The sequence below is a fragment of the Vipera berus genome, assembly GCF_964194415.1.
Source record: "Vipera berus genome assembly, chromosome: 5".
NCBI classification, from domain to species: Eukaryota; Metazoa; Chordata; class Lepidosauria; order Squamata; family Viperidae; genus Vipera; species Vipera berus.
In genome coordinates, this window is record NC_138207.1 from 16,564,215 (window position 1) to 16,590,602 (window position 26,388).

At 40.4% G+C, this 26,388-nt stretch overlaps 1 protein-coding gene across 1 annotated transcript; it reads right to left on the minus strand.

Moving 5' to 3' along the window:
• Positions 1-1,212: 1,212 nt before the first annotated feature.
• On the minus strand, positions 1,213-26,388 carry TMEM212 (transmembrane protein 212; the record flags this gene model as incomplete). The annotated part of the gene is made up of 4 exons (XM_081328242.1): positions 1,213-1,287; positions 11,460-11,783; positions 14,221-14,280; positions 26,224-26,388. The coding sequence occupies 4 exons, from the start codon at positions 26,386-26,388 to the stop codon at positions 1,267-1,269; spliced, it is 570 nt and encodes a 189-aa protein (XP_081184368.1). The 3' UTR covers positions 1,213-1,266.

The following is a 26,388-nucleotide window of genomic DNA, read 5'->3' on the forward strand; positions in this document are numbered from 1 at the left end:
TAATAGAAGTATAGAAGACCACTGTTGTAATACAGTGAAAGTGAGGTCATTGATATGCACATCAAAAAGAAATAATTGTTCCTCTCCATTCTTCATTAATCAAGCTACATTCAGAACAATGTGTCCAGTTCTGGGCGCACAGCTTAATAAAGATATTGACAAAATAGGGCATGTCTAGAGAAGAGCAATAAAGATGACAAGGGAGCTGAAAGGAAAACCATATGAAGAATGGTTGGAGGCATCAGATGAGTTTAGTTTGGAGAACAAAAGTTTGCAGAAACTTGAACTGTCTTCAGAAGAATATAAGCAGATCAATTGCCATGTAGTCCTGCTGTCTAATCTCAGAGTGGCCAACAACTGCACAAGGAAGTTCACTAGTTTCTCAGCAGATGGCCTTCATAGGCAGTCACATGTGGATGCTATGGGTGGGTGCAAGAAGGGGTGTGAGGGGCTGGGTGGGTTCTATGGAGTGTAGAGAGGAGCTATGGAGGGCAGTATCTTCCTACTACCCACAGAAGAGCAACATGCAGGAGCAACTTACTGTGTGACTTCCCTCAGACTTTCCCATTGACTTTGTTTATGGGAAGCTGGCAGGGAAGGTCACGAATGGTGATCACATGATTGTGGGACACTGCAATGTTGCAGCTGTGAGCTGGTTGCCAAACACCAAATCACAATCATGTGACCACAATCACGTGAGATGCTGCAACTGATACAACTATGAAACCAGTCATAAGTGCCCCTTTGAATGGTAATTGAATGAATAGATGTAATGTGAGGACTATCTCTATCTGAATGACCGTCATGTAAAAGAGGGATAGAATTAGTCATAGTTGTTCAGAAAACAGGACAGGAAACAATGGTTTATTTACAAGGAAGTACATTGCAGCTGGGCATTAGGAAAAAATGTCTGAATGATAAGAACTGTTCAACAATGGAACAGAGCTGCCTTAGGAGGTGGTTGATCTTCCTTTGTTAGATGTTCTTAAGAGAATTTTAAGAGAATCCGGGTGGCCATTTTGAAAACAAATTTCATACAGCTGAAATAGATGAAAAATGTAGATTTCTGTACCAGAAGCTAATTGTTTACAATGGTTTACAATGCTATTTGGATTTTTAAGAATCTATATTCCTATATGATTATGCATCTAAATTAAAATGTTTATTGTATCATTTAACTGGAGATTAGTTGGCAATTATTCCTGTTGTGATGTTGACATGCAAGCACCTCCATGACGCTCAATCCAGATGTACGGAGGTCCCAGATCACCATGAATTCCTTTCTCCCTATAAAGAAAAGGCTACATGAAATATTTCATTTGATCAGTCACACAATTAAGTACAGGTAGTCCTTGACTTACAATAATTCATTTAATGACTGTTCCAAGTTACAACAGGAATGAAAAAAGTGACATGACCCCTTTTTACAATTACAATCTTTGTACCATCCCCATGATCATTTGATCAAAATTCAGATGTGTGGGCAACTGGTTCATATTTATGACCGTTGCTGTGTCCCAAGATCATGTGATCACCTTTTGTGACCTTCTGACAAGCAAAGTCAATGGGGAAGCCAGATTCACTTAACCAACTTATCCACTGCAGTGATTCACTTAACAACTAAGGCAAGAAAGGTCATAAAATGGGGCCCAAACTCGCTTAACAAATGTCTCACTTAACAACAGAAATTTTGGGATCAGTTGTGGTCATAAAGACTACCTGTACAGACTGGACAGAAGCAGCAACATATTTAGATGGAAAAGTGTCTACAGGTTATGATTAAAAAAAAGTCAAGATGATGATAATCAGAGCTACACCATCTTGATTCTTTGGACTGTATCCTGTGGGCACCCCCATTGGGATAATTACTTTGAATTAAATATACATTTCTGCCAGCCCAAGCACTCTTTTCGTGCTTGCCTGAGTGTTTGAGCTACCAATGCTAAATCCTATGCCTGTGCAAGAGCAATGGGGGGGGGAGGTTATTGGCCTCACTCTAGGCCAGTGGTCTTCAAACTTGGCCCTTTTATGACTTGTGGACTTCAACTCCCAGAATTCTTCAGCCAAGCACGCTGGCTGAGGAATTCTGGGAGTTGAAGTCCACAAGTCACAAAAGGGCCAAGTCTGAAGATCCCTGCTCTAGGCTTTGAGTTAGATCAGGAAGTTGTTAAAGCTTGTCTGCCATGGTGGGGTTGCAGATCATAAAAGACAAGACAGTGGCAAATGCACCCCTTTATCAATGTGCATTGTCAATGCTAATGCAACTGCAAAAGGGGTGAGGCGTCCTTTTGCTGCTACAGCTGCCATCTTGCCTTTTTTTACCTCTCCGGAAGATGCTGAGCTTGGATATGGACAATGGCAAACTACTTGTATTTTATTGCCCAAAACTATGCAAATGTATCCATGAAGCCATCAAGGTCAGCTTGTCCTCAAGGAAATAGATTTTTTTAAAATCACATTTACCAGGGCCTTTGATTTCCCTCTTCCTTGGGAAGGTAAACACCCTGGGAGAGAATCTTATTAAATCCTTATCATTATAAACTGATAACTCTGAGAGATAGAAACTTTCGAAATCACCCACTGAGATAGATATATTCCACCCCCCCTCTCTCTCTTGCTAATGATTCTATCCATGGTTTTACTAAATAACATTTTTAATGCATAGTAAACCATTCTCTTTTCATGGACTCTTTTACCCCTCAAAGTGAGACTGATGTTTGTTTTAACAAGTGTTCTTTTCTTCTTTTATTTTAAAGAAGCTGGCTGGGATCAAGTCTGAAAAGCTCCTGCAGTATTGCTTTTCTCTGTGTCTATTCACAGCTGTTCTTCTCTTCACCCACCCCCATCCCCGCTTCCAATAATTAAATGAAAACAAGCTGGAAGATCACAATTAGTGGAGGAAGGAGTGGTTCTTTGAAGAAGAGGAAAAAGAAATGATGATCCCTGTTAGTTGGCCATATCTGGCTGAGAATTTCTGGGTCAATCATTCCCAATCCTAGCAAGTTCTAAGTGAGTGGACTTCTACTCCTAGTATTCTCAATGGCTGTGCTGGCTGTTGTATTCTAGAAATTGGAGTTCACCTCCTGGACATTGTCAAAGTTGGGAGACACTGTTTTGAACCTTTCATTTCCCATTCAGACTGTGCCAAGAAAAACACAGATCTTGACCAATGGCTGTTTCACATTTGCATTCTTAAATCAAAGAAACAGAATTGGAAGGAACCACTGAGGCCTTCAAGTCCAACTCCTGTTCTGAGCAGACATCTAGAATCAAACTGTAGGAGGAAAACTGCATTGGTAAAAAATCAGGAGTCTGGTAGAATCAAACTAATGTTATTAAAAGAAGCTGATTTGCTTCTGCTTTTTGAAATTCAAGTTCAGATACCCTGTAAACACATTCAGGGAAAAAAGAAATCCACCATTTGGGGTAACTGGTTGCACTGTTTGAACTGCTCTTCTGTAAAGACAGTTTTCCCCAACATCTTTTACTGGTCTACTATAGAGAGCGTCCTCTCGCACTGTATTGTGGTTTGGTATGCTGGCCTGACAGCTGCAGATAGGAAGATATTACAGGGGGTGGTGAGCGCAGCACAAAACATTGTGGGTTGCCCCGTGACACCACTGGATGACATCTCCAGGGCTCGCTGCCTTGGAAGAGTGAGGAAAATTCTCAGGGATGACTCACACCTTGGTAGGTACTCTTCTACCATCGGGTAGGAGATATAGAAGTATAGCCAGCTGCACTAACAGGCTGAAGAACAGCTTCTATCCATGGGCTGTCAGGCTCCTGAATGGGAAATAACTCTATGTATGATTGACTTGTGAGGCCGGTGTGTTGTGAAATTAGCTCACATGGTGTAACAAGATGGTGGGTTTGTTGTCACTGTGAGTTGTGGTGGGGGGGGCATGAAGGGAGGCTCAGCCAATCTCACTGTATACACGTTGTACTTTGATAATAAAGGTTCATTCAGTCAGTCAGTCAGCATATGCTTTCCTGTAACTTAAATCCATGATCCTCTCTGTACATTATCCAGGAATAGTGGAGAAGAGGTCTTGATAGTTTTAGGTATCTAAACGGTACTGTCCAATTTCTTCTCACTGGTCTTGTTTCAAGGCTCAAGATTTTGGTCTTTCCATCTCTTTTCACTCCCCCAGAGCTCCTCTCCGAGAGATGGGCAGTTCAGAAATATGAAATATAAACTAATTAATTAATAGCTTAGTTTCCAGGCCTCTGATAATCTTTGGTGCCTTTCTCCAAATCTCTTCCAGTTTCTCTAAAGCAGACATGTCAAACACAAGGCCCGGGGGCCGGATCCGGCCCGCGAAGTGGTTTCATGTGGCCCGCGAAGCCATCCTGGAATACAATAAGGGAACGGCCCCCGCTGCCTTGGCCCTGGCCCAGAGACCCTCCTTCTGCCAGAGACCCTCAGATCTGTCCCACTCGTGCCCAGACTCCCATAGGCACCCTTGATGCGAACGATGTAGAGCTGGCCACGCCCACCCAGGCCATTCACACTCTAGCCACGCCCACCCAGTAGGCCACGCCCACCCTGGCCATATCCACCCAGCCCCCTGAGGGCAACCACAATGCTGATGCAGCCCTCAATGAAATTGAGTTTGACACCCCTGCTCTAAATCTTTCTTAAAGTATGGTGTCCCAATAGTGGAGAAGAGATCTGCCCAGCGAAAAAGAAAGTGGACTGGAGACTGGAAACTCTTTGATACAGGCACAAACTTTTAAAAAAACCCACCATAGTTATCTTTTATATATAGCCACCTCACACTACTCATTTATATTCACTTTGTAATAATAATAATAATAATAATAATAATAATAATAATAATAATAATAATAATAATAATAATAATAATAAAGTTGGAAGGGACCTTGGAGGTCATCTAGTCCAACCCCCTGCTCAGGCAGGAAACCTTATACCATTTCAGGCAGATTACTGTTCCAAAAGTAGTATCACAAATGTGTCGTTGATGGATTGACACAAGTCTATCTAGCTTCATCTTGCTTTTACACTGCAGCTTCTCTTAAAGGAGATAGGCATGTTAAAGATAGTGACCAAGAAAGTTTCTAAGAGTCTAATCTAGTCTACTAAATATGTGAATGTCCAGTTTGAATCAGCCGTCCAAAAAATGTTGAGTTGAACTATCACTGGAGTTGCAACATGGTGTTCAGGGGTTGCAGTTTAAGCACAAACTAAGCTTTCTGATCAATTTCTTTTGGGTACGTTTCCTATTTTTAATATTTAAAAATGAAATAAATATCTGGAAAGCAAGACATTGGCACCCGATATTACCTTTATTTCCACCTATATTTTTGGGACCCATTCATCTTCAAAAATAAAAAAAATGGTTGATATCTACACCTTTGTTTTGTTTGGAAAGGCATCCCCTTGTTCCCATCCCATCCCAAAGAAGATAAAGCAAACCTGTAGATTGATAGTCTAGGGAAAAAAAATCTCAGGATTTTTAAGTTAGGATCCTTTCAATCTTCCAATCTATCCCTTGGTCCTAGGACTTCCTGATGTTCTCTTGCAATGATGTTCATCATTCAATGGCTGACAAGATCTGGTTCTGCTTAGTTGTTCTGAGATCAGCCAGGATCCACTAGCAGCTACCACCTGTTATATTGTCTTCTGGTACGTGGCTCTACCCACTTGTTGACTTTTTTTGTGAGTGCTCCACAAAACTTTCTTTCTTTGCTGTGCTGATTTTTTTCTGCATTTGGCTTAGTAAAACGCTCCGTAAATGCATTTTGTTCTCTCCATTTTGGCTTCAGAGGGCAGAAATGAGTTAATTCAATTTAACACCCAGCATTTACTGTATGGTTTGAATAACCAAAGGCAACTTTGCAAACTTGACTTTGGAAAGATGCAGCTAGAATTTGGCTTAGTGATGCAAACAAATTTAGAGCGGGATCCAAATGGCTTTTCCAAATTCTTCACCAGATGTGTGGGCAGAGGGACTGGGGAAGAGAACATTTCTCTGAATTTATCCAGGGGAAAGAGAAATTCTCAGATGATTGCTCAAGGACAGGAATCTGACTTAGTACTTACTGGTCCCACCACTGCTTAAAAAAAAACCCGGAAGAGCTGTTTCATCATGCTGTCTTCTCTTGGGATTTAATGGAAGCATAAATCCTTTACCATTTAACCCTAAGAGCAGCTGCAGACTGCTAGGCTGATTATAGCACAATGGAAGACAGGACATTCGAACACATTTCTCAGTTGTCTTGTCCCTGAATAAGGGCAAGAACATCCTGCTCTGTTCAAGAGCGTAAAATTCTCTTCTCTGAAAGACTTTTGAAAGCATATTTTCTTCTATTCAACGGAATAAAGGGAAAAACTTGCGGAAGAATTTTCTACCATTGCAACAGCTGCAATTACACAATTCCCTTAACCACACTCTCTGGGAGGTACCATATCTTGATCTATACGCTAACCAAACAGGCTGGATTGCATTACACACTAGGCCAAGTAAAGCTCACCAGTGTTAACACTAAGGATGCTTAGCATTTTATGTCAGGACTCAACAACCACAGGCTTTTCCCCACAATCACAATAATATATTTGCTAGCCATCCTTGAGTTGAGAAATAAGTTGCACTGCCCACACCCAATCTTTATAATGTTTCAACCATGGGCAGTGTTGCTGTCCTCACACAACTTAATGCAGCATAGTTTCAGGGCAGTGATTGGTGGAACCAGGTTAGCAGGAAAACTAAACACTTCCTTTCCCTCAAGTTGGCATGTGTGCCAAGCTTTAATTTTTTTAAAATCTTCACCTATTTAGTCTTAATTTTTCATCGTTCATTATGTGATGATTGTATCAATCTTCCAGTAAATTGATAGTCTTGTTACAGAAGTTCAATATACCCATATCTCAACCCCCCCCTTCCCAGCATTCCTAATGACTGATTTCAAAAACTGTGATTTGAAATATAAAGCAGAAAAAGTCCTATTCAGAGAGCTCTCACTGCTGCTTTGCCTCAGGATACATATGATTGGAGACTCAAGCGCCAAGTAACAGGGTAAATTCCCATCCATGCCCCAGCTGCTGCCTTCCTAGCAGTTTGAAAGCATGCAAATGCGAGTAGATAAATAGGTACCACTTCAGTGGGAAGGTAACAGCGCTCTGTGACATCACGCTGGCCACATGACTGCAGAAACATCTTTGGACAGCGCTAGCTCAGTGGCCTTGAAACAGAGATGAACACCACCCCCTATAGTTGGCAATGACTAGAGGACTAAAATCCATAGGGACTCCTTTATTTTTATATGTCCCATGCAGTTTTGCTATCATACAAATATTCACATACATAACATAATGCACACAAACAGGAACAGGACTCTGTCTGATGAATCTGTCAATTTTATGGGAGACTGATAATCCAGTGATGGTAAAAATAGCCTGAAGATGCAATCTTCAGTCACTGAATGGGAAGAGGATGTTTCCACAGTGGAATTACAAGGCTAAGTGGAACTCAGAAGATGGCTGTTCCTGATGATATCATCCCATGACTCATCTCCAAGATGCCTTAAATTGTCAGCATGGGATGTTTTATATCAGGGGGAAAAAACAAGAAAAACACCACTTCCAAGCTACAGCAACTAAAAATGGTTCTCAGCTGCCCCAGCAGTGGATTAGGGGTATGAAAGAAGCACTGTCATGTGGCCACATCCCTCAAAACAGTTAGAAAAATATTTTGCTCCCATAACCAGGATAAGCCACTGGTTAACTATAAACACAACCAAATTGCATTTAACTGATATGAAAGACTAACACATCTTCTAAGATTCAAAGGAACAGGCTATAATATGGCAGATCACCACAACCCTACTTCTGGTTTTCCTAAAACTAGGTTTCTTAGCAACCTTATTTAGGTATCATTGTGGTGAGATGGGTGTCAAACAAATTTAATAAATAAATAAATTGAATACAATCTATTTTAGGTGTTGCTGCTGATAGAGCAATGTGAATCAGAAAAACCTGATTGGTTTTCTGTTGTAGATTTAGAGACTGCTTTGCTTTATGGAGTCCATAGTTTATTCTTAGCATGATGTGGAACATAAATCGGCTTCCAAGAAAATTATCCTGCTCATTCCTGTCTGACTGATGAGCTTGAGATCTTAGTCCATATTGAGAACAAAGCTAAAACCAGAATCCTATAAACAAACGTACTAATGCATGCTCTTCTCTGTAGGGTTTTGGGTTTTTTCCTGTGAGGCTCTAATTTCTATTGAGAGAAAAGCAGTAAGAGACTGGACAGGAGGAATAGAGCAGAGGGGAGGAGAAGGAAGGGAAGGGAAGGGAAGGGAAGGGAAGGGAAGGGAAGGGAAGGGAAGGGAAGGGAAGGGAAGGGGTGAGATGAGATGAGAGAAGGCAAGGCAAGGCAAGGCAAGGCAAGGCAAGGGGAGGGAAGGGAAGGGAAGAAATATTGAACATTTTCTTCTTATCTGCCTAGCCCTACCGTAATAAAAATTGTCCAGTTCTGCATGCTTGATTTAAATTTGGTAAAAACAGTACTAGATCATCCTATCTGGATCTAACATGCCTTAGGAACTGCTGTGCATTAAGTAGTGCTACAATCCTACAGTTGCCAGAACTATGTTCTCAAATTCAAATTCATAGGCTGTTTATGTTGGATACTGGGTTCATTGCTTCAATGATGAGATGAGTGAGTTCAGCAAAGATCATTGTTTATTGCTTGCAGGATCTGAACTGAGAAATAGGGCTGCGAATGCAGCAATTTATACCCTGGCCTCTAGGCGGCGGCCAATAGGTTTGAAGCAAACTATTGCCGCCCTAGAGGCAGCCAATGGCGGCACTGGAGACGGGTTGTCTGAGCAGCTGGGAGCCGTTAGCCAGCTTCCCTGCTTAAGCAACCTTCCAGTGATTAACCCACGTGGTGTTCCCTTAACAAGACAAAGCCCAATACATTACAGTTTAATGATTAAATACACACACATACTCAGTGCATATTGGTTTTCAAGGCATTAAACTTCACTTTGGCTTAAAGCCAATGCTAGTTCTACTGATATTTCTATTGCAGACCCAAAGAAGAAGGAAAGGAACTGGTTGATCTTATTGCTTCTGGATGAAGAAGCAGGAAAGTGGGGTAGAAAATAATCAATTTCCCTAATAATTGTGAAGGGTCATTTCAGGTCTCCTGTGAAGAGGGCCAACAATTCTGGAACTCTATAAATAAGGCCCTTGAGAGGGATAAACAACTGCATAGTTTAGTGGATTGCAGATTTCTTGTTCTCATTTTCAACATCCAGCTGTTTAATTCTGAATTTTTGACTTCTAGGCCTGGGTTCATTGAAGTAGCACTGTTTCCTTATTTAGTAAAGCCTCAGAAAAAAAATAATAGGGAGCAAAGCAAATAACAGAATATCATACAACGTTCTGGCTAGCAATCTGGTTAAACGTAGGCTGGATGGCATAAGTAGGTCCATAGATGGCTTGAAACTGCTACTCAAAGCATAGTCACCAGCAGTTTTTCATCAAATTAGAGTGGTACATCAGATAGGCTTCAGCTGCTCAGCCCAATTTCCATCAACCTTTTCATTACTGACTTGGATGAAAAAGTGGAGTCAGAGTTTATTAAATTGACACAGATGACACAGAACTAGATGGAACTAGATATATTTTGCACTCATCAAGCAGACTCTGTGTTAAATACTGTATCCAATTCAAAGAAACTGGAAGAAGCTAAGTTCTCCAGGGAGAGAGACTGAGGTTGGTGGTCTCTAGCTTCTCAGTATGATGGGAAGCAGGATGATAGTAACATTCAAACAACTTAAAGTAGTGGTTCTTAAACTGTTTGACCCAATGACCTCTTTTCCTGGTCATGAATAATGCCATTACTGCCTTCACACAAACACACACAAAAGAAAAATGCAGACCATCTTGTTTGCAGAAGCTTTTCAGCAACATCATTTCCAAACTGGATTTTTAACTCACAATCGATTGCAAACTGCTCCATTACTCCCAAGATATGCCCAAATTATCCCTCTGGAGATAATTACCCATGTTTAAGAACTGTCTTAAAGGCTCTAATGTAGAAGAAAGCATGGACTTGCTCACTGTTGCATTCCAAACATGGGATGGATTAAAGTTACAGGAAGACAGACTCCAGTGTAAATAAATAAATAAATCCTGATATCTAAGAGAGGTTCAACTTTAGATGCAAAAGAAAAAAACACACAAGGCTACTAAATATGAAAAAGGAGACACTAGCCACCACCTACTGTAAAGGGGAAAAATATGGGAATTTTGCTCCCAGTAGATCCAGAAAGCTAACATCTTATTGACTCCTCCTGCATAACATCATGTGGTGCAAGGAGGGTTGATAGCTTTCAATTTAAAACATTATCTTGGCACCTTAAGAAGCACTGATGGGATAGCATTCACAATGGCCTCAGGCTATTGGGAACAGGTAGATATTTTAAATAACAGAATAACAGAGTTGGAAGGGATCTTGGAGATCCTCCAGTCCAACCCCCTGCTCAGGCAGGAAACCATATACCATTTCAGACAAATGGTTGTTCAATCTCTTCTTTAAAACTTCCAGTGTTGGAGCATTCACAGCTTCTGGAGGCAGGTTGTTCCACTGGTTAATTGTTCTAACTGTCAGGAAATTTCTCCTTAGTTTTATGTTGCTTCTCTCCTTGATTAGTTTCCATCCATTGCTTCTGCCTTCAGGTGCTTTGGAGAATAGGTTGACCCCCTCTTCTTTGTGACAGGCCCTCAAATATTGAAACACTGCTATCATGTCACCCCCTAGTCCTTTTTTTCATTAAACTAGACAAAACCAATTCCAGCAACTTTTCTTTATACGTTTTAGCCTCTAGTCCCCTGATCATATTTGTTGCTCTTCTCTGCACTCTTTCTAGAGTCTCAACATCTTTTTTATATGGCAGTGACCAAAACTGTGATATTCCAAGTGTGGTCTTACCAGGGCATTATAAAGTGGTACTAACACTTCAACATAACAAATATAAAAGGAAGAAAAGTAAGGCCATTTTGAGCAATTAAGTAAACAAATTCAACTCAATTTCCTCAGCCTCTGATTTTCTAAAACAAAGCCACGCAAAAAAGGACAAAAAGCCACCTTTCAAAAAGACATGTTAAAACAGGATAGATTATAACTGATCATGGGATCTGTGCGAAAGCCCTCACTATATGAATGGATTCCAACTCTAGGGGCCGGTGCTCATCTCCGTTTCAAAGCCGAAGAGTCAGCGCTTGTCCGAGGACGTCTCCGTGGTCATGTGGCCGGCATGACTAGATGCCAAAGGCACACGGAACGCTGTTACCTTCCCACCAGAGTGGTCCCTATTTTTCTACTTTAATTTTTACGTTCTTTCAAACTGTTAGGTTGGCAGAAGCTGGGACGTGTAACAGGTGCTCACTCTGTTACGTGGCACTCGGGATTAATACTCACATTTAAATGTCCAAATTGGAAGAGTCTTGTTGTGAGCTTGATCAAAGTGGTCAAGGATGCACATAGAATGACAAGGCCAGAGATGAAGTCTAGAATTTGCAGCACCAGGTGATACCACTCATAATGCAGTGGATCTTTGCATGAAGAATCAAACTTGCCGTAAGGAAAAAATGATGAAATGGCATAACTGAGATAGTTTGTACCTGAAACCCCAGCAAAAGAATAATAGCAATAGGGGCCCAGAAGGAGAGATGCCATTGCAATAGCGCCTTGAACAGGAGAGCTGATGACACTGAAGATGCTAAAGGCAAAAGCAGCCTCCCACTGCAATAGAAACAAAAGTCTGTGGTGACATTTGGCCATCACATAATACACAAAATAGTTGTGATTCTTTCTAGTGATTCCTAAGCAATCTTTTTGCCTATTAACAGCTAGTGATGTTCTCATGTACCTTTTGACATTGTTTTTGTTCTTTGACGCCTTTGGAATCACAAACACTACGAAAAATCAAAAGAAGCATACTGAACTTAGAAAGGTAAATTGCAATTTTAAACACCTATTGCCAAGAAGCAAGATCTGCTATGGTGTAAATTTGGACAATCACAGGCTATGAAATTCAAAACTAAATTAACTTTTGGTTTCACTTTTCATATCTTCACAAAATAATGTTGTATTAAACTATTTTCTATGTAATGTTTATGTATGTCAGGAATCAGACAATCAAGCCGTGAACATTTTCACAAGTCTGACATGGTTTTCCTGTTCTGCTGGCTGAAGATTTTGGAGGATGGGCCCAAAAAAATCTCCATTCCAAGTCCTTTTTACCACCGCTATTATTACTGTCCATTTATATAAAACATTTTCCTTTGCACTACTCTTCAGAGGAACAGGGATGTCCTCAGGTTTTCAATGAAAAAGTGAAGCTGGTGGTGGTAATGTGATTAAAACTATGCACATCACACACACACACATTCTTCAAAATAAAATGTTAAAAACCTAAATATCTTTGGGTGGACAAAGAGATGCCCTCAAACCATGGTGATCAAACTGGGTTTATAAGTGGTAGACAAATGAAAAATAATGTGAGGCATATAGTTGACTTGTTGGAATTTCTGGAAAGAAACAACCAGATCCCTGCAGCGCTGATTTTTTTGGACGCTGAGAAAGCCTTTGATCAATTGAATTGGCAATTCTTGATGAAAGTATTAGATAAAATGAATTTTGGGGATAAATTTTTACAACCAATTAGGGCATTATATCAAAATTCCTGGCAAATAGATGGGGAAGAAATGGAGGTAGTGACAGATTTTATTTTCCTGGGCTCCAAGATCACTGCAGATGGGGACTGTAGCCAAGAAATTAAAAGACGCTTGCTCCTTGGGAGGAAAGCCATGGCAAATCTAGACAGCACACTAAAAAGCAGAGACATCACCCTGTCAACAAAAGTGCGTATAGTCAAGGCTATGGTCTTCCCAGTTGCAATGTATGGCAGTGAAAGCTGGACCATAAGAAAGGCTGAGCGCCAAAGAATTGAAGCCTTTGAACTATGGTGCTGGAGAAGACTCCTGCGAGTTCCTTGGAGTGCAAAGCGATCAAACCGGTCAGTCCTAGAGGAGATCAACCCTGACTGCTCTTTAGAAGGCCAGATCCTGAAGCTAAAACTCAAATACTTTGGCCACCTAAAGAGAAGGAAGGACTCACTGGAGAAGAGCCTAATGCTGGGAAAGATTGAGGGCAATAGAAGAAGGGGACGACAGAGAATGAGGTGGCTGGATGGAGTCACTGAAGCAGTAGGCGTGAGCCTAGATGGACTCCAGAAGATGGTAGAGGACAGGAAGGCCTGGAGGAACATTGTCCATAGGGTCGCGATAGGTCGGACATGACTTCGCAACCAACAACAACAACAACAAAATGGGGTAAAGTTCAAAAAGAATTGGATAGCTGGAAAAAATTACAATTGTCTTTATTGGGAAGAACTGCAGCAGTGCAAATGAATGTTTTGCCGAAATTTCTATTTTTATTTCAAATGATACCTATTCTTAAAAAGGATTCAAACTTGGAGGAATTTACATCCAGAATAAGTATGGGACTAAAAAGTTTCATTTAGCATTTGAATTCGTAAGTATTGATGTGTTTATATTGCTTGTAGTCATTTTATAGAGCTAAAGTGCGATAGACTTAATAGTTTATTGTTGTTAGCATATGGTAGTTTATGATTGTTTTTTACTTTTATACCTTGTATTTAGCTCTGAGAAGTCGGTGAGGGGGGAAGGGGAGGGGGGGAGGGTTGGGTTGGGCTGGGAAGGGGGGATGGGGGAGCGGAGGGGTTGTTTTGTTAAAGATAAAATGTATTGCAAACTTTTTAATAAAAAAAAGAGATGCCCTCAAACCCTTATTCTAAGGAGCTTATACTGTAAGAATGAACTTTCATGTTTACTTGATATTCCCCAAATGCATATCTCATTTATTCATTTCCTATGCATCAAAAAAGCATCAAAACATTTATTTTGTTTAAAATGAATTGATTTGTTTGATGTGGCTTTTATTGGTTCTTTCAAGTCAGGAAATAAATATCTCTAGCTCTTGCCCAGTTTTGTAAATTGGGGCAAGTTTAAATTGTGTATACAGTACTCAAAAACCTTACATTATTTTTATTTTATATCCTAAGGCATAAAAAACCCCATTGGTTTCCAGTTTGTATCTATGCTAGTTTAATTCTGTCTAGAATGTGACATCATATGAAATAACCACATAAATTTACCAGGTATCCCGAAGTCCACTGTTTCTCAGCCAGAGTAATAAGGACACCTGCAATAACAGCCTGTAGACAGAAGGAAAAACATATGGATTTATATCATAAAGTGAACAATGTTAACAGTCCCTTTGTTCTCTCTGAAGTATTTTGCAGAACAGACTTTTTTTAAAAAAAATAGCACAAGGAAGCAAATTCACTAACATTAGAAAAACTTTCTACATCATGCACAGAAAGGATGTGGTATAGATGTCCATGGTGATTCTCAGCCATGCAGGTCACGGTTATCCCAAAGGTGCTTCTTCAAAAGGCAAATGGACTTTCTTTGTTTTCCTTGAAGATATTTTGCTTCTCATCCAAGCAGTTTCTTCAATCAGAACTAAAGAAGCGTCTTGGATGAGAAGCGAAACGTCTTCAAGAAAAAAACAAGACAAGTCTAGTTGTCTTTTGAAAAAGCACCTTTGGGATTTGCTATAGATTTTTTTAAAAAAATCTTATATGTTTTATCTGGTACTGAGATTTAGATAGGTTCCTATTAAACCATAATTAAGTAGAAATGATATTTGCAGTCCATAATGACTCCCAGTGATTAATCCAATGGGGTAAGGAACCATGTGATAGCTTACTCATGTATTTTGTTCCCTTCAGCACATATCTCCTGCAGACCTGACTCATACACACTATTAGTTTGAGTTCTAAATCCTGGCATCAGTGTAAAGTAGTGAGGGCAATTGAATTTTCAGTATGTTCAGTGTATGTTTGTGGATTTACTGATCCCAAAATGGAAAGATAAACAGAGAATAAAATAAGAAATCAGGAGCAGCAGTTACTCAGTTTTAGAAAATTTTGCTCTAGGCGTACAACAACAAATTTATTGTCCTTCTAAATATAGACAAATTTGAAAATGACTGGCCAATGTTTGGGTGCATCTCCAAAGACAACACTTTATCTTTTTATCACGGGCTTAGTAAGAATGAAGGAATGGGATTTTCTGAAATCTGCATACATCTATAGATGGTGGACGCGGTGGCTCAGTGGGTTAGGATGCTGAGCTTGTCAATCAGAAGGTCGGCAGTTTGGCGGGTCGAATCCCGAGTGCCACGTAACAGAGTGAGCGCCTGTTACTCGTCCCAGATTCTGCCAACCTAACAGTTCGAAAGCACGTAAAAATGCAAGTAGAAAAATAGGGACCACTACGGTGGGAAGGCAACAGCGTTCCGTGCGCCTTTGGCATCTAGTCATGCCGGCCACATGACCATGGAGACGTCCTCGGACAAGCGCTGGCTCTTCGGCTTTGAAACGGAGATGAGCACCGGCCCCTAGAGTCGGAAACGACTAGCATGCATGTGCAGGGGAACCTTTACCTTTTTACCTTTTATAGGCGGTTAAGCTGGAAACAATGGTTATGGAAAGGTATGGCAATAATTAGCAAACTAGTTTGCCAAGAGAATGGATGTGACTGCAAAGCATAAGCCTGGAGACTAAAACATATGAAGATGTTTTGCAGGATTTGGGTTTGGATAGTAGAGAAAAGAAGGACTGGGGGAACATGATAGCACTATTCCAGTATTTGAGGAACTACCTCACAGAGGTTGAGGGGGTCAACCTATTAAAGCACCAGCAGGCAAGACAAGAAACAATGGATGGAAACTAATCAAGGAGAGAAGCTGCCTGGAATTAAGGAGAAACTTCCTAACAGTGAGAACAATTAAACAGTGGAACAGCTTGCCTTCAGAAGTTGTGGTTGCTTCATCACTGGAGGTTATTAAAAAGAGACTGGACAGCGAGTTATCTAAAATGATATAGGGGGTTGGACTAGAAGACCTCCAAGGTCCCTTCCAACTCTATTCTACTCTATCCATCATAGCATGGTTGAAAACAATTGATGATACAAGAGAAATCATAATTTAATTTAATTGCATATGTTAAATTTCCCTTCTTGTGATCCAGACAGGAAAGAGTTAGCTCAGTGAACAAGAATTTGAAAGCTCTAATTACCATTATTTATTAGAAGGAAGGTTAGGGATAGAACATAATAATTTCTCTACTTTTGATGAGTACTCATTAATGAAAACCTACATAGGCTATCTATAGCAATAAGACATTTGTCCATTTTCTCCATGCAATGAGAGAAAGCTCACAGACATATAGTATGCATTTGTTTTGATAAATGCTGTTCTTTTTATATAACTCTCCAAGTAAGAGCAACCTTATTAATGTAAGTACCTTTCAGATTGTTGAATTCTGGGAGTGTAGTCTCAGTTCATTAGCCAGTCTGGGAAAAGGGAGTGCACAACTTCTTCCTCTTCGTACTTAAAATATGGAGCTTAGTGCTTCTAATATATAAATATATCTATCATGTCATCTGTTTCTCTTAGAATATTTCAAAGAATAAAGTGGGGGAAGATATGCCTTTGCTATTCTGGGCAATCTTAATGTCATATTTATTTCTACTTTGATAAAGTAGCTACGCAACAGCACATCAATTTGGCAGGATAACCACTTTGCATTGTCCAACTTATGAAATGTCAAGAATGACCAAGAATGATGGCCCCCTTTGCAGCAGGGAACAAGCAGAGAATCAACATTATTTGTATATAGGCTCTAAAAAAAATGACTGAGATTAACTAAAGTCTGAAAGGATATTGGTTTTCTTTATTCATAGCAATGATCTACATTACCAGAAAAAGGGAATAAACTGTATAGGAGTCCTCTATAACAGACAGTGCCCCCTTGGACCGACATGCCGAATGACTTGCTGATTGAAAATATCCCTGCCATCACAGTTCTGTACCCAAAAACAAAAACCATACTGTTAAGAACTTTCTTTTATCCACTTTCCAGAAAGTGGAGGAACTCTATTTTCAAGCCGGTGATATTATTTTTGCAATCAGCGATGACAGGTATGGCTTATTAAACTGTCCTTTCATTACAAAGGGATGAAATCTTGCTTCTATTGAATATCTCTCTTGCCCTGAAGTTCAAGCTCTCCTACTTGAAATATTTGCTTACATCTTCTCTGGAATAAAGAGTTGGCAATCTATAACTGAAGACAAAATAACTCAGTCTGTTCAGCACGGTGGTTTGTTTGTTTTTGTTTTTTAATGATGAACTCAGGAAAGCTGGTGTGGAGTTGTTGCATTGTTGCTATGAGTGACAGCCTGAAAGCACTCAATACAAATCTCATCCCTTTCATGAATTTACTAAGAGTGTTAAGCTTTAAACTGGCATCCATCTCTTGGCTTCAAAGATCTTTTCATATTTGGGGTCAGGATTCAAGAGAGCACCTGTTGATCTAGCTTCTGATGGATTCAGTATGCACACATTTTCTCCTCAAGATATAATATGCGAGCAACAATAAAGAATAACTTTTGAAACTTTGATGTTTGGTCCACGTGGACTTGAATCGCCCTGTCGAGTGTAGCAGGTCGGCAGCAAAATCATTAAAATGGTGCATGCAGGCTGCTTGTGTGTCGAGTCCGATGCATGCGTACTTCGTCCACGCTGGTTGTGATGGCACTGCTCGGCTTGTGGCATTGCTCGGCTTGTGATTGGTCGTGTGGTCACATGCTCAGTGCTTATTGCGGGGCAGCGATCATTATGTTTTGTTACACAACTGATTTGTGTGGGTGTGTGTACAGTGATTGACAACGTGCAAAAGGTAAATAATTTCTTATTTTAAAAATTTTTTGGTGAATTGAAAATCTTTTTTTGAATTTTTAGTGTAAAAGTGTGACCCCAAATTTAAAAATGAAAAAAATGCTAATTACTTCTCAACCACCAATCCTGCCAAGAACTGAATATACATACATACATACACACACACACACATACACACACACACATCATTTTTTGTGTGATATGGCCACCAAAATTGGCTGCAGTATTCCAGGTGTGGTCTTACTAGGCTAGGGTTTTATAAACTTGGCGTGATCTTGATTCTATGCCTCTGTTTATACAATTCAGTTTCCATCCATTGCTTCTTGTCCTGTCTTCAGGTGCTTTGAAGAATAGGTTGTCCCCCTTTTCTTTGTGGCAGCCCTTAGATATTCGAACACTGCTATCACTGTCCTTTTCATTAAACGAGACATACCCAATTTCTGAACATTCTTCATTTGTTTCAGCCTCCAGTCCCCCAATCATCTTTCTTGCTCTTTTCTGCACTCTTTCCTGAGTCTCTTTTTTACATGGTGGCAACCAAAACTGGATGCAATATTTCAACTGTGGTCTTATCTAGCCATTATAAATTGGTACTAACTCAGTGCAGCCTAAGACTCCATACTGTGAGCAGAGTTAGCCTGCAATACTGCACTCTAACCACTGTGCCACCAGAGGTATTGGGGTTAGGAAGCAGTTCATGGTTTCCTGCACCTGCCACTGTTTTGCAGTAACAGCAACATCAGGAGAACCCTTCCTAACCCAAGTCTCTTTCAAATGGCCACTTCCTTGATTGCTCATGTGACTTGTAACACTGTGTGATTGCCTGAGCATTCCAGTGCTGAGGAAACAAAAACTTCTAGGGATGAGTTCCATTTATAATTTTTTTAAATGTATGTTATTAAACAAATTTATAGAACCACTCAACTCATACGTAGGTGACTTCTTCCAGCCAAGGCACCTGAACCACTGTGAGGGGTGTGATTACTAAGTTCATTAACATTCCTTCTATAGGTAAAGGTAAAGGTAAAGGTAAAGGTTCCCCCGCACATGCGTGCTAGTCGTTTCTGACTCTAGGGGCCGGTGCTCATCTCCATTTCAAAGCCGAAGAGCCAGCGCTTGTCCAGGGACATCTCCGTGGTCATGTGGCCGGCATGACTAGATGCCAAAGGCGCACGGAACGCTGTTACCTTCCCACCGTAGTGGTCCCTATTTTTCTACTTGCATTTTTACATGCTTTCGAACTGCTAGGTTGGCAGAAGCTGGGATGAGTAACAGGCGATCACTCTGTTACGTGGCACTTGGGATTCGACCTGCCAAACTGCCGATCTTCTATAGCATTCCCTTATATATAATATTCATTGGTTCCAACTTCAATTCATTTACCCGGTAATATTTTTGAACTGGGATAAATAAAGATTTGGGTTTTAGTTTTTCATTAGGCTTCTTCCCCACCCTGCCCTGCCCAATCCCTCCTCCCCCCCACCCCCTCCCACACTCCATTCCAATAGTCTAAAAATCTAGATGTTCACATTTGTGGTCTTAACAGCAACATTAAAATAAAAGTTTGAGTAGATAATTTATAAAAGCCTGAAATTATAATCTTGGCATTTCCACACCATGAAAAAGTTCTCATGAACAAAAGCAGAAACATCTGGACTCATGAGTGACTGTTGGCAAAATATATCAGGTAAAAAAAAAATGCTTGCAGTGTTTCTGGCCAGAACAAATAACACAACAGAATAAGAACATTTGGGAAGCCTTTTTTTTTTCACCGTCTGCCTTTCCAACCCAGACTCCCTCATTTACACATGTGGTGGAGGGAACTAAGAGAAACAGAACAGAGAAGAGATTATTTCATGGCTGCTGGGCCAACTCCAGGAGGAGAGTTTAAGCTATTAGATTATCAGTTTCCACATTGCGTTCAATGTAATGGCAAGAAATCTCTCTTGCTTTTTCCGCCCAAACATTGCGAAAGTATGGTTTTGCAGAGATTTTGTTGTTGTTCTTTTGGGTGTCCGTCTTCCCCTGATTCTGCCATTTTAAGTTTTCATCTTTTGCAAAATGTTCTAAGCTACAGGTCAGCAATAGGTCTGAAGATTTCAAAATAATATGGAAAATACAGCCTTGTTAAAATGATGGATTTCTTGCTTATATGCCTCTTCCTGCTTTACCAGGTTTGTTTTTCTTTCTCACATTCTTCTCTTTTTCTCAGTCACCTGCCCCCCCTTCCTATCCCACTCCTGTCTCAATCTCCTGCCTCCCTTCCCATTGCTGCGTAATTATTCTGCTATATCATCCTAGATTGGCTGCCTCAAGTATTCTGGGCCATTCCATTAGACCACAGGAGGGGAATGATGGCCCTTTTATGACTTGTGGACTTCAACCAGTGGTGGGATTCAGCCAGTTTGGTCCAGTTCGGCAGAACCGGTAGCTCATTTTTTGTTGCCCAGGCCCAAAATGGACTTCCGGAAGCGGCATCCACAAAGAGAACCGGTTTTTCACATATCTGAATCCCAGCACTGATTTCAACTCTCAGAATTCCTGACATAAAGGGGGCTTTCGTTTCCCACCTCTGCGTTAGACAATCTAAGGCAAGCATCTTGTGAAGAAGAGGCATAGGTATGGGTGGAATGTAATCCATAGTTGCAGGAGAGTGGGGAATCTTTCCCAGGGAGCAATGAGGCAGAGAAGCTTGGAATCTGTGGCATGCAGGAAAGGGGCAAAGGGGGAACCTCACCTAGCAGTTCACAGTGTATACCTAGGAGTTATGCAAATAAATGCTCTGGTCTGGCAAGATTTCTGTCTATAGGCGAGCAACAATAAAGACACTGCGCTAAAGTAATTCCTTGTGTCGTTCTTAGTTCCTTAGGCCTGACAGCAGGTATCAATATGATTTGGCTACTTTCTCTAAGTTTTCCAGTGTTTTCCAGACAGTCTGTCCTATTCCCTCCCCTAAGCAGTCAGATTTCTCAAGCACAATGGAGATCTCGCCCAACATGTTAGAACTACTGACCTACATTTCAACTGGCTATTATAAAATATGGGATGGGGTAACATATTCTCCTTCGCCTGAGGGAGCGAAATTTCTTAGGAAACATGTGCAATTTGTGTGTCTTCATAGCAAAAACAAAACAACAATTAAAAACCCATTAACTAGGAAAGATAGGCTTTGAATTTCTTTTCTTCTTCTCTTCTTTCCCCGAGAGCTTTTAATGGTAGAAATTTTCTTTGAAAATTGTAGTAATACTTCTCCAGAAAAGCTGACTTGGAAGAGTTCCTTCAAAATGTCTTCTTTTTCCTTGAAATTTAATGGAAATGTGGGTAACGGCAGACCATTGGGAGAGATTAAAAGGCAGGATATTGACATAATCTGTGGCCACCTTATCACTAAATATGCCTAATTTGGAGATAAAGTACAGTACTCTCCAAAATTATATTCCTGAAGGAATTTTACTCAGGAAACTAGTAGAGAAAATGCAGGCGAATACTTCTGTTCACTTTTTGTGCCATTACTGATTCCAACAACAGTTTTGCTAACCCTGTGGCTTATCTAGAAGATGCTCACCATGATATTCTTGAACTTTGACCTACAGGGAACATCAGAAAGATTCAAGAACCCTTTGGAAGCCCATACTGTGCTTCCCTCACCATCTTGGGTCAAACTAGACATGATGTTGGAATTCCATTTTAATATTTCCCAGAGTGGTTTTTTCTGTTAAAAAATAGCCGTAATTTCTAAAGTACCACGGTACATCCTCATGTCCCCCCAAAAAAGTGCCTCATTCCCTCCCCTAAAAAAAAAATAGCCGTAATTTCTAAAGTACCACGGTACATCCTCATGTCCCCCCAAAAAAGTGCCTCATTCCCTCCCCTAAAAAAAAAAATCTTCATCCGCACATAAATCTGCTAAAAATATTGGCACAATATCATTAATTCATGATCTATTTATGGAGCTTTCATAGCAGGTCAGATTAATTCGGTTCCAAGCAATTACAGTTCCAATTGCTAGAAATTAAGAAAAACACTTCAGAAATGAGCTTATAGACAGAAGAGCCCTATCATCCTTTTTTTTCCCAAAGCATTCAAATGTTGTTATAGGGCAACCCTTGATCCTTAAATGGTTCTTCTGAGAGTAAAAGGACACACAACAAAATTGAGCTTCTGATCTCCAATTTATTGAGTACTCTAAAAGGATACCGTGGTCAGTGTACCCAAAGGTATACAAAGATCTCTTATTTCTCCTGCTAAATATCATCCATTAGGGTTACCAAATCTATTTCAGTGTCAAAACAGTCTGAAAAAAATATCTCAATAATACGTTTCCTCTAAGGTGCTCCCCTGCGTGTTTAATGCTTTCCTGTTCAGTCAACTTGAAAGTTACATTTTAGCAGGAACATCAATATAAATAAAGAGAAACAAGTTCAAAACCCTGGAGAGCAGGATGTATTTGTCCCTAAGATCACAGGTTGGAATTCCCTACTGTAGATGCTAAATTTTATAAGACTGCAAAAGGCAGAGTCAAAATATTTTGCACGAGCATCCTGTGGTGTACTACTCTTGGTCTGCATATACATAAAGCCTACTGAATGTCTATCAAAGTATTTTTTTTAATCCCATTTATATCCCGCCCTTCTCCGAAGACTCAGGCTGGCTTACAATCTAAGAAGCACAAATCAATGTGCTTAGCAATAGCCTTCATTCTATGTATTGTTGTTGTTGTTGTTGTTAGCTGCGAAGTCGTGTCCGACCCATCGCGACCCTATGGACAACATTCCTCCAGGCCTTCCTGTCCTCTACCATCTTCTGGAGTCCATTTAAGCTCACACCTACTGCTTCAGTGACTCCATCCAGCCACCTCATTCTCTGTCGTCCCCTTCTTCTATTGCCCTCGATCTTTCCCAGCATTAGGCTCTTCTCCAGTGAGTCCTTCCTTCTCATTAGGTGGCCAAAGTACTTGAGTTTTAGCTTCAGGATCTGGCCTTCTAAAGAGCAGTCAGGATTGATCTCCTCTAGGACTGACCGGTTTGATCGCCTTGCGGTCCAAAGGAGTCACAGGAGTCTTCTCCAGCACCATAGTTCAAAGGCCTCAATTCTTTGGCGCTCAGCTTTTCTTATGGTCCAACTTTCACTGCCATACATTGCAACTGGGAAGACCATAGCCTTGACTATACGCACTTTTGTTGACAGGGTGATGTCTCTGCTTTTTAGTGTGCTGTCTAGATTTGCCATGGCTTTCCTCCCAAGGAGCAAGCGTCTTTTAATTTCTTGGCTACAGTCCCCATCTGCAGTGATCTTGGAGCCCAGGAAAATAAAATCTGTCACTACCTCCATTTCTTCCCCATCTATTTGCCAGGAATTGAGAGGGCCAGATGCCATGATCTTGGTTTTCTTAATGTTAAGTTTCAACCCAAGTTTTGCACTCTCCTTCTTCACCTGCAACAAGAGGCTCTTTAGTTCTTCTTCACTTTCTGCCATTAGAGTGGTATCATCTGCGTATCTTAGGTTGTTGATATTTCTTCCAGCAATCTTAATTCCAACTTTTGATTCATCTAGCCCTGCCTTTCTCATGATGTGCTCTGCATATAAGTTAAATAGGCAGGGCGACAGTATACAGCCTTGCCGGACTCCTTTCCCAATTTTGAACCAATCAGTGGTTCCGTGTCCAGTTCTCACTGTTGCTTCTTGACCCGCATATAGGTTTCTCAAGAGACAAATCTTCATTCTATGTATATGCCTGCTTATTAGGGCTTTCGCCCCCCCCCCCAAAGCGGCATTTTACAAAGTCAGCTTATTGCCCCCAACAATCTGGGTCCTCATTTTACCTACCTCGGAAGGATGGAAGGCTGAGTCATCAACCTTGAGCCTGGTGGGACTCGAACCTGCACTAATTGCAGGCAGCTGGTGTTACTTAAGGAGGCATTAGTCCACTGCTCCACCAAGGCTGTACCTTAGTTTCTTCTGCTGCATGCTTAATCTTCAGTATCTCTGCTGTCAACAAACAATATTGCACATGGTTTTCACAGCCATGGAAGAGTTCTTGGTGGCCTATCTTATCCTGATATCTAGAAAAATCACAGGCCAATAAGGTAAGATTCCTCTTCTAGATAACCATGAACGCCAGAAGAATTAAACTGCTAGCTTTACAAACTGTATGTCGTTTTGCACTTTTGGAAGCGCGTATCCTTGCTAAGTTCTATGATGAAGTTTTAAGAAAAAGAAATCTGAAATGTTCATATTCTCTAAGATCTTGTCTCTAAGACTGATGCAGTAGTACTGAAGAATTGCAAATAACTCTCCTTGGTTCTTGATTTCTGAGCCATTCCCCTGCAGTACAAAAGATGAAACAGGCTGAACCTGGATTTAAGAGCTGAATGACATATATCTCTCCTCCCTTCCACACCAAGTGGCTGGAATTAGCCCTCCTTTAAATTGTGTACAACGCCCCCATTTCGAAACATTTAAATACATTAAGACAGTGATTAATCCCAGGACTATTTAGAACATGTAATTCTTCAAAAGAGGACTGCGTGGAGAATCAGATCTGAAGGACAAAATGTGTTTGGAGAAATGCATGAGTGCCCCCGTTGCATGATGAAATGCCTTATCTTAAAGCAGGCTGCATCCCATCTATTCTGAGCTTAAATAGCTGTCTTTTGCACCTTCAGCAACTGATGTACAATCTTGAGGAAAAACACATTTGGTTTAAAATATTCTTAATTAATATTACAGGTCCACTCACATATGTCCTTTGAACCCAGATATCTGCACAGCCCTAAGAAGCCCAGGCAAAAAAAAATATACAGGTAGTCCCCATTTAACAACCATTCAGTCAGCAATTGTTCAAAGTCACAATGTTGCTGAACAATCAGTCCTTGAATTTCCAGCTGTCCCAGCGCTCCTGTGGTCACGTGATTGTGATCTGGATGCCTGGCAACCATCTCACACTTACAACAATTGCTGCATCCTGCAGTCATGTAATGCCATATATCAGACATGTCAAACTCACAATGTCACGTGATGTCGTGCAATATATCGGGACGGTTTTGCCATACATGATCTGCCCTGCAGGCTTCCCACAAGCAAATTCAATGGAGAAGTTGGCAGAAAAGAATTGCAAGTCTGTCCAGTAAGCTGTTTACACTTTCCCCCATCCAGTGGCCACCAAGCCCCCAGTCCTGAAGTCCTCGCATTGCATCATACTATCCATCCTGTACATTTTGTGAATCCATTTACCTGCCTGCTGCTGCCTGCTTGAGAGCCATCAAGGACTTACTTAACAAACCACAATCCTTGCTTAACAACAGCAATGGCAAGTGCTGGGATTAAGGATGCAGTTACATGACATCACACTATGGGTGCATTGCTTAATGATGGAAACTCTGGTCCCAATTACCATCGTTAACCAAGGACTACTTGTAAACAAACTTGCAAGCAATCTCAGGTTCAACAACAAAAATACTAAAGTTTCTGGATCAGAAATTAAAGTTCTTTATGTATTTGGTGGTTACAAATGAGTTACATTTCTCTGACAATTTGACCAATTTCACATTCTCATTGTTCTCTTTCTATCACATTCTATGCACCCTTTTAAAGAAGCTTACACTGATTCAACTAGTAATTTTCTGCATGAAAAACATGTATTCATATAACGGGTTTTGTTTCAGTATTTCAAATATTTACCCAATCTCCATACACCAATCTCAAAGAAGTGCCTGACTTTATCTTGACTTTGAGCTGCAATTGATCTGAGCTATACTTTTTAAAAACATTGGTTTGATAAAGCCAGGGTAAAAATGGAAATTGATTTCATTTGATGTTTATAATTATGAAAAATAAATATGATTAATGAAGTTACTCTTCGGTTTTATATTTCATAGTTTCTCTCCACGATCATATTACAAATTATGTTTAGTAACTGCTTTTTGAAGCCCCTGAAATCCGCAACCAAGCTTACCAAGAATTTATGTATCTTTGGCTTAAAAAGAAAAAAAAAGCTTTTACAGCCCTTTTGTTCTTAGGGTAACTTTTTCACTAGAAATTAATCAGTCCATTTGCATATTTTCACTAGAAATTAATCATTAGTATTGTAGAAAAGGACAAGAAGGCCTGGAGGAACATTGTCCATAGGGTCGCGATGGGTCAGACACGACTTCGCAGCTAACAACAACAACATTGTAGAAAAACTGCATTCTAGAACCATGATACTGAAGCTTCAAATATTTGACAGGTATTTCCAAACACATTGGTATAATAAACTTCTAATAACTTAGATACCAAGTTATCTTCTAAACCAGTCACTTAAATAAACACCATGTCAACATTCTTTCTGAGACATCTATTAATTCTGCCTACCAAATATCCACTCCAGATGGGAGAAGCAAGGTGAACGCTCCATCCAACAAACCCTGGTTTATAAGAAAAAACAGGAAAAAAAGCAATAATTCCCGAAATGAGGCTTAGGACTCCAAAGGAAATGAGCACTTTTCCAGTAACTAAAAACAATTTCCTTGTGTTCAT